The 20309-nt window shown below is 49.3% G+C and overlaps 1 protein-coding gene across 4 annotated transcripts; it reads left to right on the top strand.

Moving 5' to 3' along the window:
* The first annotated feature begins 11680 nt into the window (after nucleotides 1–11680).
* Nucleotides 11681–19399, top strand: Slc35c1 (solute carrier family 35 member C1). 4 transcript variants are annotated; one of them, XM_032903748.1, is made up of 3 exons: nucleotides 11681–12207; nucleotides 13373–13896; nucleotides 17390–19399. In XM_032903748.1, the coding sequence occupies exons 2-3, from the start codon at nucleotides 13404–13406 to the stop codon at nucleotides 17947–17949; spliced, it is 1053 nt and encodes a 350-aa protein (XP_032759639.1). In that variant the 5' UTR covers nucleotides 11681–12207; nucleotides 13373–13403; the 3' UTR covers nucleotides 17950–19399. The 4 variants fall into 4 exon arrangements, with proteins under 4 accessions (XP_032759639.1, XP_032759640.1, XP_032759641.1 ...); XM_032903749.1 differs by having other exon boundaries at nucleotides 11681–12223; XM_032903750.1 differs by having other exon boundaries at nucleotides 11681–12227.
* The last annotated feature ends 910 nt before the right edge of the window (nucleotides 19400–20309 follow it).

Raw genomic sequence — 20309 nt, 5'->3', positions numbered from 1 at the left:
GTAAAGATGAAGATAAACAGCTATGAATGTGCCAAACGACAACGCCTTAAAAGATAGAAAGATCCCAAACGTAGACATGAGAGCGGTCGGTTATATCATCCGTGCACTAAATTGGGGAGATTGAATACCTCACCTCTTACAGCCACTTTAACTATGGGTATCTCACACTTAGGTCTTTGTCTCACCCAGAGAGGACAAGTTCAGCAGTAGATCTCTGCGCACGTTTTGTTAGAGTTATCCATAGCATTTCAGGGTGGGGTTTTCTTCCTGGTGTTTTGTTGCTTTTATTGTTGTTTGCTATTTTAAGTGGTGCGTTTTAAAAACCTCAATTCCCACTTGTTTATTTCTCCTTATAAAAAAAATACAATTGATTTTTGTATTGATCGTCTATTCTGCAGCCTTGCTTAACTCACTTATAAATTTCCGTAGCTTTTAAAAACAGCATTATTAAGACATAAATCACACGCCGTAGAGCTTACCCACTTAAAATCCACTGTTCGGTGATTTTTAGTGTACTTAGGGCCCTAAGCCCATCACTACAATTGTTGGAGAATGTTTTCATCAGCCCCGCAAAAAGCCTTCATACACCATCCGCCCATTTAGAGTATTCGAGTTGATGGCTTTTGGTATATTGTCAGACATCTGCAAACATCAGCTACTTTAAAATAATTCACCAGCTAGCAAAGGACCTTTATCTATGTCCCTTAGATGGTTTCTCATTTCTCCCAGCCTAGTTCCTAGGCAAAAGCTTGTGTACCTCCTGTCCCTATAAATTGTCCTATTCTAGATGCTGTGGTAGAATATTGTTTGAGTTTGCCTTCCAGGGTTTTCAGTGACAAGATGGTAGAATAAGCTGGATTTGGTCCCTAGAGATGTGACACTGTCCTTAGAATAGATTAGCAATGCTGTCACGAGACCCTGCTTAATTTCCTTGAGGATGGGTTGTTGTAAGAACAACAATCCCAGGGCCGGAGAGATGCTTCAGCTATTTCCTAGCGGTACTGAGTTCAATTTCCAGCACTGGCATGGAGGCTTGCAACTGACCAGCATCCCAGTCAGGGTCCCAGGAAGAGACAGAAGAGGAGGAGAGAAGGACCACAAGGAGGAGAAAAGGAGAGACCATGTGGATGAGCCAGGAGGATTTGCCCTGGGATCTCGATGAGAGAGCAGCCGTGAGGACACACCTGGACAGAGCAAGCCACAGCAAGGCTCGGATGGCGATGGCGCACAGAGACTTGTGGCTGGCACTAGCAGCCTAGGCAGGTTAGAATGGCTTGCAGCTTGTTAATAAAAATAGCAGGTTTCTGTGTCTTTGTTCCGGAGCTAAGATGGGCTAGGGCAGACACAGAAACATCCTGCAGTTATTTCAAAAGGAACGCTAGAAAAACCCCCACAGAAAAGTTATGACACTCCGTGTCCTAACACATGTTCCTTCCTAAGGTTCACTATGTGTGTGAGAAACATGTCTGTTTTTGAGTGGCTGGGCGAAGTTTTCTCCACAAGTCAGACACACTTAGTTACATATCTATTATATAGAATAGAACAGTTACTAATTCTACCATAGTCTCAATGTCTTCTTTGTTCTCAGTGACTTCTCGTTCTATTAATATTCTATCATTACTGAAAGTAAGATACTGAGGTAGTTGAAGTCTCCAGCCGTCGCTGTAGGACTTAACACCACAGACTGAGTCTCTGTGCTGAAGTCAGTCTTGGTTTCTTTTCCTGTCGCTGTGATCAAAGTAACCTGAGTGGCAGCATCGTTCCCGGTGCGGGTCCCTGATCTGCCCGCTGTGGGACAGCAGAGAAAGCTCGCTGAGCACTGAGCATGCCTGCAGTCATTTCTCTCTCTGCCCAGGAGGGTGGCTGTGACCGGCTAACTCAAGTTCCTGTCTCAGCTTCCCCACAATGACGGAAGAACCTGGAATCATGAACTAGATTAAACTCCCTCTCCCCAACTCCCCTGCTTCATTATTGGGGTATTTTCTCCCAGAAACAAAACTAGGACTTTTTTCTTACATCTTTTATTGTGGCTGCCTGGGATTTAATAGGAATGAATCCTATTGTATTTTAATAATCAGAATTTTTCTTCCAGTAAAACTTTTAGGTGGCAAAATAGACATTTTTCTTTCAGTTGATATCATAAAATATGAATAATTCTCAAATAACATGGTTTTGAGTGATTAGAAACCTAATGGAATTAAATTCTTTTGTTTAATGTTAAAGTAGAATTTTGTCAAACAAAGACAGAAATATAAAAAGTAATTGAATCTCAATTATCCCACCTAATTGTCTTATTTAAATTTATACAAACATTTGTTGCTTCTCAACCAGTGAAATGTTCCTCCTAAAGTTATCTGGCTAACACGTGCTTTTAATATTCACATGAACTGTCTATCCATTCTCCCGTTTATCTAAATAGCTGAATGGTAACAATTATTTTCACATGGAAAATAACAGCTTTCTGTTATCATTAATTATTGGACCATTTTACCCCAGCATAATAAGCATGAGTGTGCCCATAATTGCCTCATATGGAGCACAGAGAAAGATTTCTACATTTTTCTATGTTTAGAAACAAATGGCCAGCTACTAAGATTACCCTCAAATGACCAGTTTGTATTCCTGGTGTAGTTAGATTGTTCACATGTCTCCTAGTTGGGGATGGTAGTACACTCCTATCCTACGAAGGCTGAGGCAGGAGAATCCCTGTGAGTTTGAGGCCACCTGGGCTACATAGTAAGACAATCTAAACAAACCAACCAGGGCTAGCAAGACGGCTCAGTAAGTAAAGACGAATGCCATCAATCCTGGCTAAATTCTGTCCCCAAGATCCATATAGTGGCAGACTAGCACCCTCCTGAGAACTGTCCTCCACTCTTCAGAGCTGCCCCCACCATGTATGTGCACACAAAATCGGTAAGTTACATACAATAAACCTATTTTTTAAAAAAGGAAACCAAGGCTGAGTGTGATGATGTACACCTGTAATCCTAGTCCTCAAGAGGCTCACACAGGGTGATTATCGAAGTTTGAAGACAGCCTGGACTACACTGAGCTCTGGGCAAGCCTGAGCTATAGAAAGCTCCCATATCAAAAAGAGAGTGTGTGCGTGTGTGTGTGTGTGTGTGTGTGTGTGTGTGTGTGTGTGTTTCTGAGTGTGTATACATGTATGTATTTGAGTTTGTGTATGTGATTGTGTATGTATGTATATATATATGTATGTATATGTGCATGTGATACGTTCCTTTCATGGTCACAAGATTATTGACTTCCCAGTTACAGATATTTCACAAAGGACACCACCGTGACATTCAACCAATGGATCTTCCAAAGGCTGAAGCTCTGGAGCTGTGATCTGAATTTGACTCATGTCCCCAGAGTCCATTGGAATTACACCCCAGATCCTGAGGGTGGTGCTGATAGGAGGTGGTGGATTTGGGGTAGTAGGTCTTTAGAGCACTGTAAGCTGGACACCGTTTCTGTGAAGTGCCTTGAGTTCTCGTAAGAGAATTCTTACAAAGGTGGCATTGTTCTGGCATGCTGGTGCACACCTCTAATCCCAACACTGAAGAGCAGAGGCCAGTGGGTCACTGTGAACTCAGGTCAACCTTGTCTACATAGAGACCAGGATTACATAGCGAGACCCTTTGTCAAGCAAATAAGCAAGCCTGCTCACCCCATTTCTCTGCTCCAGTTCGATGGCTGCTGCTCCTAGCATTCTCCTCACCTCACCACTTGTCCATTTGGCCAGCAAGCCTCTGTGGAGCACCTATGGCAGGCTGTGGGACAAGTGCCAGGGACCCTGTGGTGAACAGGACAGCTTTATTCTCCTGTAGAACACGAGACACATTTGACTGCATGATTAGCCAGCCTGCGCCCACATGCTCCACCTCACAACTCTGTTCTGTCCTCCCATTCAGCTTCAGGAAATGCTCTGGCCAGAGTAAGAAGACCCAAAGTGTCAGAGAGTTTAAAAGCATACTTGGGCTCAGGGCAGCATCTGAGAGGAATGAGGGGTAGATGAGAGGTTTGAAAGGAAAAAAGAGAAGGGGGAAATGGTGTAATTCCATTATAATTTCAAATAAATAAATAAAATTTAAAAGACAGAAGAAAAAGGAGCAGGTCTGACTCTAAGTCAGGTCAGAGCAGTGGGTAGATCCAGTGGAACTTCATGGTGACACTTCTAGCGGACACTGCACTCAGGGGCAGGATTTCAGAAAACGGAAAGCACATGATCTTAAGGTGAACCTGCCTTCCTGGGGTTGTTCCTGTGTCCCTGGGTTAACCCTTAAGGAAAGAGACGAGGGCATGTCTACAACCTAGAGGCCGATTCCATTCTTTCCACAGATGCTACAGGAAGAAAGCCATTGTCAACACTTTGTACAAACCTCCAGTGGAGGTCCAGAACCCAGGATGACGGAAGGGCCCACTCTGATGAGTCAGTCGGCAGGTCAGTCCCAGGACCCCAGTTACAGCAGCAGATTGCCTTGGTGGGTAGTGCTGTCGTAGACATTATTAGGGTGTGAGTATGAGTCTCAGGACACCTGTTGCAGTTTCCAAAGATTGGAAACAGAAATAGAGACAGTTTATTATTAAGTGGTGTTTGTTTAAGGTTTTTATTTTTAAGTGGGGGCAGGAAGGGCATATATGTGAGTGCAGGTGCCCACATAGACCAGAAGCTTCCCAGGAGCTGGAATTATAGACCACTGTAAGCCATCCTTCAGATATAGGTGCTGGGACCCAACTCAGGTCCTGTATAAGAGCATATATGTGCTCATCTGCTAAGCCCCTGCAGTTTAACTTGCAGGCAGATCGTGTGTCCTCTGGCATGAATATCACCTCTTGCCTTTGTCTCTGTGATAGTTTGAATTGAATGGCCCCCATAGACTCAAGTATTTGAATGCTTGACCCAGAGCACTATCAGGAGGTGTGGCCTTGTTGGAGTAGGTGTGGCCTTTGGAGGAAGTGTGTCACTGTGGGGATGGGCTTTGAGGTCTCTTATATTCAAGCTATACCATGTGACTCACAGTCTCTTTCTGCTGCTGTGGATCAAGATGTAGAACTCTCAGCTCCTTCTGAGGAGGTCTGCCTGCTTGCCACCATGCTTCTCACCGGGGTAATGAACTAAACCTTTGAACTGTAAGCTAGCCCCAATTAAATGTTTTCCCTTATAAGAGTTGCCGCGGTCAGCCGGGCCTCAGTACTTGGGATGTAGAAGCAGGCAGATCTCTCTGAGATTTAGGTCAACCTGGTCTACAAAGTGAGTCCAGGACAGCCAAGGCTCTGTTACACAGAGAAACCCTGTCTCAAAAAACCATTTAAAATAAACAGTTGTCATTGTCATAGTCTCTCTTCACATCAATAGAAACCCTAACTAAGACAACCTCCAAACATGCTTCACCTTATAAAGACAACACTTAGTTAGGGTTTTACTGCTGAAAAGAGACACCATGATCAAGGCCACTCTTATAAGGCAACAATATGTAATTGGAGCTGGCTTATAGTTTCAGAGGTTTGGTCCATTATCATCAAGGCAGGAAGCATGGTAGTTTCCAGGCAGTCAGGGTACTGGAGGAGGTGCTGAGAATTCTACATCGTGTTCTGAAGGCAAACAGGAGAAGAATGGTTTCTGGGCAGCTAGGAGGAAGGCCTCTCAAAGTCCACCCCCATAGTGACACATTTCCCCCAACAAGGCCACACCTCCTAATAGTGTCATTCCCTGTAGTGGTATATTCACACCTCTACAACCAGTCATGAAGTTTAGGGCTTGCTTTGAACTGGATGTGCTCATTTTAATTCAGCCAGAACAGCTGCAGAAAGTCTTTTCCTACTCTCATTCTATGGCTGTGCAGAGGATTCCAGGGTAGAGGTTACTCAGTCCTGTATATCTATGATGTGCTGAGCAAGCTACAGGCTGTAAGAGATACCAAAGCTCCCTTGCTTGGGCTGAAACCTATCTAATAACCCTAGTGTCAGTCTCATATTCATTCACTGCACACTTTCTGTGGGCCTACTGTGTGCAGACCACATGGTAAGTCACAAAGAACAACAGACTCCTAGAACTTAGACTCATGCTCTTAGAGCAAAGGTCACCATGTTGGCAGTGCCGGGAGCAGTTAGACAAGCTGAGTTCTGTCTTGGTAGAAATCACTCTGGAGAAATTCACTCCTGCACCCACGCCCTTCTCTGTGATGTCTGGAGGTTAGGGGTTAACACAAACAGTCCCTAAGGTTCTGCGAAGCTTTGATGTTCTAAGTGGTTTTCCAACATGTGAAAATGATTTTGCCTGGGCCTGGTGATGTAGGTATAATTGTGGCTACTAGGAGTCTGAGGCAGAAAGATCACAAGTTCAAGACCATCTATGCTACAGAGTGAGTTCAAAGCCAACCTAGGTAACAATAAAACCCTGTCTCGAGAAGCTCTGCCAGAGCCTGACAAATACAGAGGCAGATGCTAACAGCCAACCATTGAACTGAGAATGGGATCCCCAGTGGAGGAGTTAGAGAAAGGACTGTAGGAGCTGAAGGGGCTTGCAACCCCATAAGAACAACAATATCAACCAACAAGACCACCCCCCAGAGCTCCCAGGGACTAAACTACCATCCTAAGAGTACACACGAACAGACCTATGGCTCCAACTAGATATGTAGCAGAGGATGGCCTTGTTGGGCATCAATGGGAAGAGAAGCCCTCTGTCCTGTCAAGGCTTGAATGCTCCAGTGTAGGGGGAATGTCAGGGCAGGGAGGTGGGAGGGAGTGGGGGGGGAGCATCCTCATAGAAGCAGGGAGAGATAGGGGGTTTCTGGAGGGGAAACTGGAAAAGGGGATAGCATTTGAAATATAAATAAAAATATCCAATAAGAGAAAAATTGGAAATTTAAAAGAAAAAGCCCTGTCTCAAAATTTTAAAAGGAAAGAAATGGGGGAGGGGTGAGCTATAGATGTAGTTCAGTGGCAGAGCACCTGCCTAACATGCGTGAGGCCCAGAGTTCAATCCCCAGTACAGGAAGGATGGAAGGGAGGGAAGGTTAAGAAAAGAGGAAGGCAGGGGTAGGGAGCTAGGGAGGGAGGGAAAAAGGAGAAGTGGGAGGGAAGAGGAAGAAGGAGATGCCCTGAGGTACTCAGTGCAATACACTAAGAAAGGGAGACGAACCTTAGCAGTTTAATTAGTGAATGATTGCCCAGGTTCAAATCCCAGCCCTGTCTTTTACAAGCCTTCAGAAACCTTGGAGGGTCATAGGTTACTTTACCTCTCTGTATCTATTTCTCTTTATATAGTTGGTCTTTCTTTCTTCCTACCTTCCTTTCCTCCTCTTCCTCCTGCTCCTTCATCTTCTTTTTCGTAATGTCTTGTGTAGCCCAGGCTGGCCTGAACTTGCTATACAGCTGAGGATGACCTTAAATTGCCTCCACTTCTCAAATGCTCAGGTTAGTGATGCATACCATTGTGCCCAGTTTCATGTCGAGTTGGGGATCAAACCCAGGGGCTTCACACATACTAGGCAAGCACTCTACCAACCGAGCCACACCCCCAGAAGGTGAGGCAGTGTGAGTTATTCTGTGTATGTATATAATGCTGAGGCCACAGGGCGGTCAGTGCCAGTAACTGCTGGTCACCACTGTGCCCAGCACACTCTCTACCACCAGGGAGCTCACAGCTGAGGTGGGAGATAAAACCGATGAATGGCGGAGCTAGAGGAAAAGACCAGACAGTGGATGAGCTGTAGGCCCTCCAAGTTGCTTCTGTGGCAGATATCCTAGGAATTGGGACAACTTGGTTCCAGGCACAACCTTCAGTAGACCAAGAAGCAGCAATGCCAGGTGTCTTAGTTAGGGTCTCCATTGCTGTGAAGAGACACCATGACCAAGGCAACTCTTACATATTTAACTGGGCCTGGCTTACAGTTTCAGAGGTTTAGCCCATTATCATCGTAGCAGGAAGCATGGCAGCATGCAGGCAGACATGGTGCTGGAGGAGCCAAGAATTCTACACCCTGACCCAAAGGCACCCAGGAGGAGGCTCTCATTCTACACTGGGCAGAGTCTAAACATAGAAAACCTCAAAGCCCAGTCCCACAGTGACACACTTCCTCCAACAAGGCCACTCCTCCTAATAGTGCCACTCCCTGTGGGTCAAGCACTCAAACAAGAGTCTATGGGGCCCACACCTAGTCAAACCACCAAACCAGGGCATTCCCTAGGCCTGTCATGTCTACAGTCTGAGACAACTAACTGTCTGCTATTAATACACCTAACACGTTTCTTCAGCCGCCAGCTTAGCGACCCAAGGGTGTGGCACCTGTCCCTCGTGAAAGTAGCCACAGCAAGAGCGCAAGAGCGCACACACAGCAAAAAGACTTTCTGTTCCCAGTGTGGAACAGGAAGAAAGAGAGCTGGGTGGGGCTAGGCTCAAGCTTTTCTCACAAAGCCCTCTGAGGAGCTGCCTGAGGTGCGGGGATCCCTGAAAACTACCTTAACCCCTTCTAAGGACCCGAGAATGTCCCAGCAGGCTCCACTCTCCAAGGAGGCCCCACCTTTTTATCTTCACACTAGGAAACAAGTCTCAGATGCATAGACTTTGGGGGACAAAGGACATCCAAACCACAGAAAACTAAGGGTGAGTTGACTTCTGCTCAGGAGGCAAAATGGCCAGGTTTAAAATCCAGACTGTTCAACCTCCTCCTCCAGGGCCCCTTGAGATCAATTTGCATGTCTGGGCTACAATATTCTAGTCTATAGACAAGAGACTGTGATGGCTCCACCCCACAGGGTGCTGTGAGGACTGGCCTGATGTGGATTAAACACCTGGCAAGATTCCAGCCTTCCATAAACCCTAAGTGTTGGGATGTGCCCTTGCCAAGAGCAATGACATTTGTTGGTCCTCAGAGTTGAGCTGCTAATCTGAAATGGCCTCCTTGCTTAGAGATGAAGTAGATACATGGATAGTTTCAGCATACACTGACACAAGGCAGAACACCCAAGAAGGCCCAAGTGCTTAAGAGAGGTCAGCCCAGGAAATAAAGATGATGTCGTATAAATTTGACTAAAAGAGAGGCTGGCTCCCTTCTCATCTCTGTGTCTTTCTCAGTTTTTCCTGAAAGATGTGTTCCTTTGTCTGGCACTCCACCTTCCGTTGACAGGCACTCCTAATCCCAGCTCTCCTGCCCTGCCTGACCTTGAACACCACCAGCTCTGCCTGGTGTCCTCCACCCACTCACAGTTTGTGGATTTGGTTCACCCTTTGATAACTGTACAGTGCAGGCCCAGTGACCATCCAATCCGAAGCCTTCCTGGAGCCTTCAACACGAGGGGTTAATAGCACTGAGCTGCCCAGAACTGTTTCCATGAGGCCTCTGTTTCGTCAAAGAAAAGCAAAGACTATCAGCCCCGTGGTGGCTTTAACTGATAGAGTTGTTTATCTCTAATAAACTGAAGGCAGTTCAGAGCGAAGAAGAGAGTTTAGGCAAACTCTGAGGATCCAGGATTTCTCCATGCTCTGATCTGTCATCCTTGGCTTTCCTCCAGCTGTCCTACAATTTGTAGTCACAGGGACCCGCTGCCCTTCCAGACCTCAGTTCTGCATTGCAGGCAGAAAGGGGAAGGGGAAGCGATAAAGACAACAGTCCGACTTGTTGTCCAAAAGCATAACACACAGTCACCTAGGAGTGAGCAGTGCAGACGAGCCCACTGGTGTATATGGGTGATATTAGCAAGGAGGAAAACTAAAGTAATATAGGAAGAAAGCTGTGACCTGTAAAGCCAAAGCTGGCTTACTACCTGTTTTTATAAATAAAGTTTTATTAAATGCAGCTGTGCCCATTTGTTTACAATACTAAAATATCAATGTTGAGTCATGTAAAGAAACTATCTCGTATCCAGAGTTTAAAATGTTTGCTCTCTGATCCTTTACAGAAAAACCTGCAAATCCTCCTGGAGCAGATAAGGTGTAGAGGCTGACAAAGTATCAGCAAAAGACAGACTTCTCCCCAGGCCTAGAAAACCCTTATAAAGAACCCCTATACCTTATGCCCAACTTTAAAGCTGGTTTATGCGAGACGATGCGCAGAATCCAGACTTGTGGCAATTTGACTTGGGAGCTGACTCAAGCAGTGGGGACCATGCCGAGGTGGAGCTTTGCAGACAGATAGTTCATCCAGAGGATGCCAAGACACGTGAACTAATGCATGACATCCGTTGGCCCATTGGTATGTGTCCTTCCCCCAAAGCTGTGATTAAAGGCAGTCTGCCCCGTTGTGTAATGCACATGCTGAGAATTCACACTCACACCCTCACGCTTGCAGAGAAAGCACCCTTACCCCCTGAGCCACCTTCCTAACATAGTAAGACAGGTTCTCACTATGTAGCTCAGGCTGCCCTGAGACTCACTATGTAACCCAGGCTGGCTTAAAACTAACCATCCTCCTATCTGAACCTCCCTACACTGGCATGATAGCCATGGCCCACCTGCCCTCTATCTTCACACTTTAATTTCCAGGTTGAGCTCACTGACTTTGCACTCACCAAGAATTAAACAATCACAGTGTCAATTGGCCTGAATGCACATCAAACTGCAGCTTCAGGGAATAATCCCAAAACAGACCAGTTTCTCTTGAAGACCAATGCCAGCTTGCTTGAGTCAGGATATTATACACACAAACACACACAAACACACACACACACACACACACACACACACACACACACACAAAGGCAAATGGGTGTTAGCAATTTCTTCCTATTGTTCAATCTCCTGTTGTCATGCTTGGATGTGAGCTCCTGAGAAAGGACGGTGACAGGACACTAATGAGCAGTGAAAGAGCCCCCTCAGTCTCCTGGTTTGGTCTCTCCCTGGCTAACACACAGGGATTTCAACATGATTCTCTAGGCTACCTGTAACAAACACCTTTCTGGATGTTCCAAATGAGATTGGTAAGATGGCAGATGAATTACGCCTGGAGTCCAACTTCCGTGAGACCTGAACACAAGAAGTCCTTGAGCAGTGTTATCTGTGAGGGCTCCCTCTTCCAGCGGCAGGCCTGACAGAGTACCTTAAAAGCCTCTCCTGAGGACTTGCTGCTAAGGAAGAATTCTGTGGATAAGACAGTGTTCTCAAAAACCTTTTGATACCTTTGCTTAGCTACATCACATGCAGCCCTTGGTCAAGCACAGATGGGGTGCTCCCTCCTCCATGTACTCTGAGGTGGGCAACCAGTGTCACTCCTTTCCTAGTGGAGAGTGGAGCTGTCCATTAAAACCAGCAAATCTATAGTTAAATGTGTTTCAATTTTATTTTTAACAAATAGTACTGATTCCCACACCCTTTTCCCTTGCTGTGCTGGGAATTGTACCAGGGACCTTGTGCATGTCAGGCAAGCACTCTAACACAACCCTTTATCTGTGTCTCGGTATGCTTGTCCAAGCCTACTTTTTTGAGACAAATCTCACTAAGTTGCCCAGGCTGGCCTTGAATTTACTCTAGCCCAGACAGGCCTTGAACTTTTGACCCTCCTACCTCAATTGGGATTACAGCCCTTTACCACCAGGCCCTACTAATGTACTAATAAAACAGTAATTGAAATACTCTAAACCCGACATCTTTATAGCCAACCACACAAGCAATAAGTCTGGAACCATTTCCACAATAAAACCAGCTCGGCCTAGGGCAAACTTGCCTGCCCAACAATGGTGCTAGGGAGAAACAAGAGAAAAGTCAGTCCTGCCAGATGCCCTGGTGTAAAAGACCCCACTCAAGCCTGGTCCCCAGGGTACCCTTATCAGGGAGTGGCTGCATTCGGCGTTTCTCCCAACCACACCCTTCTGGAAGCACCAGCTTGGATCGTAGGGCCAAGGATGCATCCTGATCAAGGGACCAAGGATGCATCTTGATCAAGGGACCGTGCCAGCAACGGTAACAGAATGGAGGAGTCCCAGGATGGCAGGGGCGGAAGGCAGGAGATGGTGTTGGCCTTAGATAAAGCAAAGGGGCCTTCTGGATGGGCTCCCGGGGTAATCGCCCCACCTCGCCCAGAGCCCGACGTGGCGCGCGCTGGGGACAGCGAGCAGGAAGTCGTACCGGGGGCGCGGCTTGGGCAGCGTTGCAAGTGCAGCGGAGGGTGGTGCAGCAGGTGTACCTGAGGGCACCGACGGGGGTGAACACCAGGTCTCTGCCTCAGCCAGGACACTAGAGCCCAGTCGGGTGAACGGACGGTACGTTCTGGAAGGGGTAGGTAAGCGGCCCGGGAAAGGGGATACAGCATTGAGAAGCTCAGAGGCTTTGGTCTGGGCATCCAGAATGGACTTTATCTGGAGGAGGTGACGTGGCTTTTGAAAGTGCTGCTTGGATCTCCGGGACTTCAGGTCCTCCTGGCTAGGTCTGGAAGCGGTGAAAATGGAAGTAGGAAGAAAGGAGAGGACTGCAACAAGGTCTTCCCGAGTGACCTGAGCTCGTAGGATGGGGGAGGTGCAACGGTGGGGAGCCGGGCGCCAAGGGCTGGTGTGAGGGTCTCCAGAAATAGAATGGTGGTATTCCATTTTCTGGGAAGATGGTGAAGATGCACCTGACCAAGTCTAGTGGATCTGAAGAGGCCAGGGGAACAGTGTGGGTGGAGGGGAGAATGACAGAACCTCCCAGAAAATGGGAAAGGCCATAGCACTTGAAAATTCTCCCCCGACCTCCGGGTATTCCCGGAAGAAGAGGGCAGGTTTGTGGGTACAGGTGCAGACCTGCCGGCGCGCTCCTGATGGCCGCGAAGTGGGAAAGGCCCTGTGAGCTGGCCCTTTAAGACTGCTCGTAGGCGTGTCAGGAAATGCTTCTGGGCCCGCCCCCGGTCGGTAAGTGGCCCGGGACTGGCGACGCTGAGCCGGAACTTGAATTCAGTTCGTGGCAGCCACGGGGCCTTGCTCCGGCCAGGCCCCTGTCTGTGTCCCTCGAGACGCCTCCCGGAGCCTCGGTGATCTGATCCCTGCCGCACGCCCTCCCTTCGGCTCCGCGGGTGCTTCCGGGGGCTCCCGCAGCTCATGCTTCCCTCTCCCGTTCTCTCGCTTCTTTTCTCCCTGAGACTCACATGCCTCCTGTTGTCAAGCAGGCCATGGCTGTCAGGGCCTACATCCTTAGTTAGGCCCCTTCTCCCTTCCCTGGGTCTTGCTTCATGAGTGCCACCCCCGACCCCCCACCCCCGGGAGAGAACAAGATGAGGAGCGGTGCACCTCGGCAAATCCGGAAGCAGAACTTCATCCAAGAAGGAGGGGACCGATAGGTCACCCCATGTGACAATTGAATCCTGCAGCCACAGGCCCTAGCAGCTTGAAGCCCTGTAGTCCAGGGAATGCTTCTGGCAGTGAGGTGACCCAGCTCTTCTGCCACCATGAACAGGGTCCCTCTGAAGCGGTCCAGGATCCTGCGCATGGCGCTGACTGGAGCCTCTGCTGTCTCTGAGGAGGCAGACAGCGAGAACAAGCCATTTCTGCTACGGGCTCTGCAGATCGCGCTGGTGGTTTCTCTCTACTGGGTCACCTCCATCTCCATGGTATTCCTCAACAAGTACCTGCTGGACAGCCCCTCCCTGCAGCTGGATACCCCCATCTTCGTCACCTTCTACCAATGCCTGGTGACCTCACTGCTGTGCAAGGGCCTCAGCACTCTGGCCACCTGCTGCCCTGGCATGGTAGACTTCCCCACCCTAAACCTGGACCTCAAGGTAGCCCGAAGTGTGCTGCCGCTGTCCGTGGTCTTTATCGGCATGATAACCTTCAATAACCTCTGCCTCAAGTACGTGGGGGTGGCCTTCTACAACGTGGGACGCTCGCTCACTACCGTGTTCAATGTGCTTCTCTCCTACCTGCTGCTCAAACAGACCACTTCCTTTTATGCCCTGCTCACCTGTGCCATCATCATTGGTGAGTGGGGCTGGGGGTTGGGGGGGTGGATGTTGGGGGGAGCAGGAGTCCTGAAGATAAACACATGACACTGTATCTGTCTCAGATCTCCTCCATCACCAGTCATAGGAAGAGATCTGTAGAGAACAAATTACTTCCTTACTGTGTCTCCGTGAGTTAGGGATCCAGCCAGGGTGAAAATAATAATGTTAGCAGACACTTACAGCAAAGCCAGCCAGGCACTCAGATCTAAGCACTTGATCCATATGAACCTAACTGACCCCCATTACGAGGTGAGATGCAGCTGCGTTTTACAGAGAGAAGCCTGAGGTACAGAGAAGCTAAGTATCTGGGATCACACAGCTAATCACTGGCAGAGCTGGGATTTGAACATGGGCAACTACCTCCGTAGATCACACTCTTGGCTGCCACACCACTGTTCTTCTCTACCAGTCAAGGATGATCTCAGGCAATCACGACTGGCACAGGTACCTCTACCCGCTGAGCCATTTCACTGGTCCAATATGCGTGTGTGCTTTAAGAGGCTCTAACTGCCTCTTCGGATGTGACCATAAAGAATTACTTTTAGGAATGTTGGAGTGATCGTCACACACTACCATCCTCTTTAGGTACCCGCAAGCCCTCTGAGTGGCGGTATCTCTGCGAAACTGCAGCCTGGAGAGGTTGTGCTCCTTGCCACAGCCCCACAACTAAGAAGAGGCAGTCTGGGATGCAGTCCCATGCTGGCCACACTCCCTGGCCTGTGTTTCAACCCAGTCTGCTTGGTTCCTGCCCATTGGGAGTTAGCATGATACAGACCAGCACTAGAACTACGGGCCAAGTGTGCTTTTAAATGAAAGCCCAGGAAGTTTGAAACATCCAGTTCCTCAGCCTCAGTCGCTGTATCCTGATTCTGCAACCATCTTTTCAGGGCCCGGTAGTCACATGTAGCTAGGGGCTCTTGGCTTGGACAGCATGTGCTAGGGAACATGTTTGCCACTTTGAATTCATTTAGTGGCTGCTGGGTTACAAAGACCAGGGCATCTTTTCCCTCAGAGTCCTGGATGAATGGAAAGCAACCTTCATTTGTACCTGCTCTGGTTTTTAGTCTGTCTTGTTTGGCCTACTTAGATGTCCCTGGGTGTCTCTGAGGCCCAGGCTTGGTGCTCTAGTTGTAGGGACCAGGCCAACCTGTACCATCTTCCCTAGAAATGTTCCCCAGGTTAGACAGCTCCTGGATTCAGGGGTACGGGGAGAGAGGTCAGCACTGCCAGCACCTCTCCCACTGCCCCCACATATGTAGCCTAGGAGAGCTGGAACGCCTTCAGTCCTCACCATCCTACAAGCTACCCTAGGGTCCCGCTTCAGCCCACCAGCCCTGCCAACGTTAGAGGGGAGGAGCCTCCTAGTAGAAGAACGCACATGCAGGAAGGCACAGTCGCAGGAGAACCTGAGCCTGGGTCCCCAAAGTAACAAGTAGCTGAGAGTGAGGCACCTGAGAGCCATGGCGGCCTGCCCAAGTGGCACTGGAAAGTGGAGCTCTCTGCTGCCCCCAATACTGGCCCATCTGTTTCCTCTCCTCTCCCTTCCTCCTTTGAGGGAGGCCCATCTCTGGCAGCCATGGCCTCCTACACATAGAGTACTTTGCAACGCCTCTCGGGCTCACAGCCCCTGCAGGGTCTAGGACCTTGAGAATGGAGAATGGAGTCACTTCTGAACTCAAGTGGTAACCAACAGGAGGCATGGGTTGCTCTGGCTGCACAGGGAAACCCATAGTGGGCTCTACTGAGCCAAGTGCCCCTTGGTGCTGGAGGGCCTCGTGCCCCTGTTCTGAGATAGCATCTTGCTATGTTGCCCAGGCTGGCCCTGCCCCCAGGTCTGAGGTAACTGGGTCTGCAGGAGCACGACCTTGCCTCTCTCCAGCTTCTCTAAGACTTGTACCTTTCTCTTAGCAGTCTCCATTCACTCATCCTCCATCCGCTGATCAGCTATTAGCTTGTGTCCAAGTATTTGCCAGGCTCTGTACCAAATTTTAGGGTACAAGTTTGAGAAAGGTAGGGTGGGGTCCTCACTCCTGGTGCATGGCAGATGTTGATGTTGATGGCAGAAACAATAGTTACACTAGATGGTAAGGGCTGTGGGTATCGAGAGGGAGCAGGGAGCATGAGGGATAATCTGATTAGGCCTTGCTGAGAAGTGTTGCTGGAATGAGACTGCCCAAGTAGTACAGGCTAGGAACACACATTTGAGTGAGTGCAGTGTTTCCTGAGGGCAGTGGGGAACCACAGAGGAAATATCCACTGTAGGAAGATCGTTGGAGTCATAAGACAGAGAGTAGGTTGGTTAACATGGGAGCAGGAGCATGGTCCCAATTTTTACAGATGAAGGAAATTGGAACTCAGAGAGGTCTCCCAAGCAGCTCAGCTTCAAAATCACAGAGCAGTCAGAGGCCTGATCGCTCTGATGCCTATGCTGGTCCTGCTGTTTCCTGCAGCAGCAATAATTCTCTGCCTTGTGGGAATGCAGGGTCTAAATAAAGAGACTATAGCGTCTGCCAGCCAGGGGCAGGCAAGGAGCATTGTGTAAACATCAGGAAGCCCAGAGCTGTGACCTAGGGAGGCATGGAGGTTCTTACAGCGGAGAGTGACCTGAGGGAATAGAGTCCTGGAGTGACTATAAGCAGCATCAGGCCATGAGCAGCTCTGACCTAATGCTCACACTGCAAGAAGCCAGGGCTTAGAGCCCGTTTCCTTTTTAGTGCTCAAGGTCACTTTACAAGGCCATCAGGCACTTATGCTATTTTACTCATTGCACTGGGTATTGGTATAATTTGGGGGGATGGGGATTATGCCCTCTTGGCTCCCTTTATCTACAGGCCATTTCTATGCCCACTTTAACCCATACAACTCCCAAATAAAAGGCACAGAAACCTGGTATTTTTATTAGCATGCTGCTGGCACTATGCAGGGCAGGTTCTGAACCATTCTAACCCTCTAAGCTGTTAATGCCAAGATAAATGCCCTGTTACTTGCCCTCTGAATCTTTCTCTGGCTTGCTCTGCCCCATGTGTGCCCTCATGGCGAATCCTCCTGGTGGTCTCTCCACACCTTTCTACTCCTCTCTCTACCCCAGATGCTCTCTCTGGGATCGGACATCCCAGCTCTACTGTCCTCTCCCATCCAGTCATAGGCTGATTGGCTCTTTATTAACCAATCGGAGATTATGGGAAACAGTTTTTACATAACATTGAGACCGGAAGATGCTTGACACTCAAGAGCTTACCTGTTGTCTGTACTGTAGCCAGATGTCTGGGCACAAAAATCAGCAGGTGAACGCACGGTACACAAGACTGGCCCCCAACAGAGGGGGAAGACTGGTTTTCATTCTGGGTTCCACCTCCTTGGCCCGTGCAGAGGTTAGACTTTGTATATGCTGATGATGAGGTCAGAATCCCACCCCTTTCCCTCCTGTCCTCTTCCCTCTTTACCTTGTCACTCCTCTGTCTCTGTTGCAGGTGGTTTCTGGCTGGGAATAGATCAAGAGGGAGCTGAGGGCACCCTGTCCCTGACGGGCACCATCTTCGGGGTGCTGGCCAGCCTCTGTGTCTCACTCAATGCCATCTACACCAAGAAGGTGCTCCCTGCCGTAGACCACAGTATCTGGCGCCTAACCTTCTATAACAACGTCAACGCCTGTGTGCTCTTCTTGCCCCTGATGGTAGTGCTGGGCGAGCTCCATGCTCTCCTGACCTTCGCTCATCTGAACAGCGCCCACTTCTGGATCATGATGACGCTGGGTGGCCTCTTCGGCTTTGCCATTGGCTATGTGACAGGACTGCAGATCAAATTCACCAGTCCCCTGACCCATAATGTGTCGGGCACAGCCAAGGCCTGTGCGCAGACAGTGCTGGCCGTGCTCTACTACGAAGAGATTAAGAGCTTCCTGTGGTGGACAAGCAACTTGATGGTGCTGGGTGGCTCCTCTGCCTACACCTGGGTCAGGGGCTGGGAGATGCAGAAGACCCAGGAGGACCCCAGCTCCAAAGAGGGTGAGAAGAGTGCTATCGGGGTGTGAGCTCCTTCAGGGACCCAGGGCTGAGCTCAGGTGGGGCCTACCCAGCACTGCAGGCTTCCCACAGAGCCAACTGGGTATGGCCCTGAGCAACATTGTTTACATCCTCCTCAGAGTACGATCTAAGAGGAGCCAGGTTCTTTCCTGGTAATGTCTGAAAGCTGCCAAATCTCTTATCTGCCCCCATCTTCTTGTCTTGGGAAAGCCCTACTGGGAGTGGCACCCTTCCTGCCTTCTCCTGGGGCCTGACTACCTCCATATCGCCTCTGGGGTTGGGTCCAGCTGCAGTCTTTGGGGACGGGACTGATGAAGTGATGTCTTACCTTCTACACAAGGGAGATGGGTTGTGACCCTACTATAACTAGTTGAAGGGAGCTGGGTGACCCCCCACATCTCTGCGGCCCTGGGCAGGTAGCATAATAGGTCAGGTGCTATTAACATCAGTAACACTCCAGACTAGCTTTGGAGGCCCTTGGGAGCTGAACCAAGCAAGAGAGGAAATGGCCATTCTTCTCTCTTCTGTGTGGATGGGTATGACAGGCCAACTGTCCATGGGAACTGCACCCAGGGTGGCTGAGAGAACACTCACCTTTGTACTCCATATTTGCAGCTTTAAACAGAGGGAGCCACGCGTTTTACACATTAAGTAGAGAGATGAACGCCTCCACAGCCCCTAACCCCAGCTTTTCCTGCCTGACCTCTCTTGGTCCAGAGGGGTCACCATCCTGTTCTCCAACACCTGGCCCAGCTACATGGCTGTCCCCTCTTTCTGTACTCCCTTTTCCCCATCAGCCTACCCCAATGCCTCCATCTGCAGGCAGGAAGTGGGGTCCACTCATAGCCTCTGTTCCCATGTGCTTGGACCCCCGAGCCCTTTGTGACGGTAAGAGACACTTACGTTCTCTGAGGCTGGAGCTGGAAGGGCCCACTGATTCTCCGAGTTAGCCCATCAGGCTCCTGTCACAAGACAGCCTACACCCGTGTGGCTAAGAACAGTGGAGGTTGGTTTATAAGCCCACATAGACCCAGTGTTTCAGAGGAAACCCCTCTGTCCACATCCTCACGTGGTACAGGCACAGATAAAATCCCTCGGGCCTCTTGTACAGGAGTACTAGCCCCATTCATGGGGCTCCACCCCATGACCTAATCACCCCCAAAGCCTTCAACATAAGGACTCCCACATGAATTTGGGGACAGAAGTACCGGACCATGATACCCCAGCACCACACCCTCCTAACCTCAGGGTAGCTGTCACTGTTCTAGTCCCTTCTGTTTGGCCTTTTTTACCCCCATGTCCTTGGGGTAATGTTTGATGTCTTTGTCCCTTTCATGAAAAGATGGGGAAACTGTGTTTGCCTTTGATTTCTACTTCCCACAGGTTCTAATGAAGTTGGTGGGGCCTGCTGGCCTGAGTTGTATGTGATTTAATAAAACAAACAAACAATGCAAGATAGAGCATGTGTGTATGGACTGAGAGACACAGGGCCCAGTGGGGATCTAAAACCCAAGTCTGTGGGGACCCGGCTACAATAAGCAGCCTTCCTTCCTGGTCCTAGAAAGAATCTCTTAGGACAAGGATTTTCCAAATACCTACTCTGGGAAGTGGGTGTCCAGAATTCAAGTTTCCATCAGTACCAGCTGCCACTGCTGCCACTGACTTTTGTTTACTGAGGCTGTCCACCTGTCCCTCACCTTCACAGCCATTCCTGTTGTGTGGGATGGGAGGCATCACTGACCGCCCCCCCATCTTACAGATGAGGACACTGAGGTTCAGAGAGGCTTGTGAGGAAGAAGTAGCAGCAAAATTCAGAGGGAGAGCCTCCTGCAGTGCCTAGACTACCTGCTACAGTGCCTGTCATTCAGCCGATGCTCAGAAGAGTGGCTGCTCCCTCAGCCTGGAGCGCATGCTTTTTCTTTCAGAAGAAGAAGAAGGTTAAAGCTATGTTAGCCTGCTCACTCACTGTACCAGTGACTCCTACCAGAAAAATATAGTGTGCTTGGGGGACAGGGGTGATGCCACAGGCAAAGGAGGCCTTCTGGGTCTTGTTAGATGCAAATTTCTGCGTCCTGTGTTCACCAGTGAGCATTGGGTAGGAAGGTTCCATGGAGGGGGTCACCCGCCCCAAGTCCTTCCCCCTGTCACGGCAGAGGGAGTGCAGCCACCTTGTACCCCTCCAGCAGAACCACCCAATGCACATCTAGAGAAATTGCAGGCCATCCTAAGCCTGTAAGTTGTGGGGAGACAGCATACATCAATAGATTCCTCACACACTAGGATGTGAGCTGGGTTATTTGAAGAAAACTGGGGGTCCTCATAGAATTGTAGGCTCCAAAAGCCGCTGACAAAAAGTCAGCAACCAGAA

The sequence above is a fragment of the Rattus rattus genome, chromosome 5 (assembly GCF_011064425.1).
Source record: "Rattus rattus isolate New Zealand chromosome 5, Rrattus_CSIRO_v1, whole genome shotgun sequence".
Classification (NCBI taxonomy): Eukaryota; Metazoa; Chordata; class Mammalia; order Rodentia; family Muridae; genus Rattus; species Rattus rattus.
The sequence above is the reverse complement of the archived record's forward strand: the minus strand, read 5'-3'. Positions and strand labels throughout refer to the sequence as shown.

What these genes read in the sequence shown, in the direction of transcription:
- Slc35c1 (XM_032903746.1), top strand. Translation starts at nt 13,365, where the DNA reads ATGAACAGGGTCCCTCTGAAGCGGTCCAGGATCCTGCGCATGGCGCTG. An exon ending in CACCTGTGCCATCATCATTG is followed by an intron (nt 13,897 to 17,389) that starts GTGAGTGGGGCT and finishes TCTCTGTTGCAG; the next exon opens with GTGGTTTCTGGCTGGGAATA.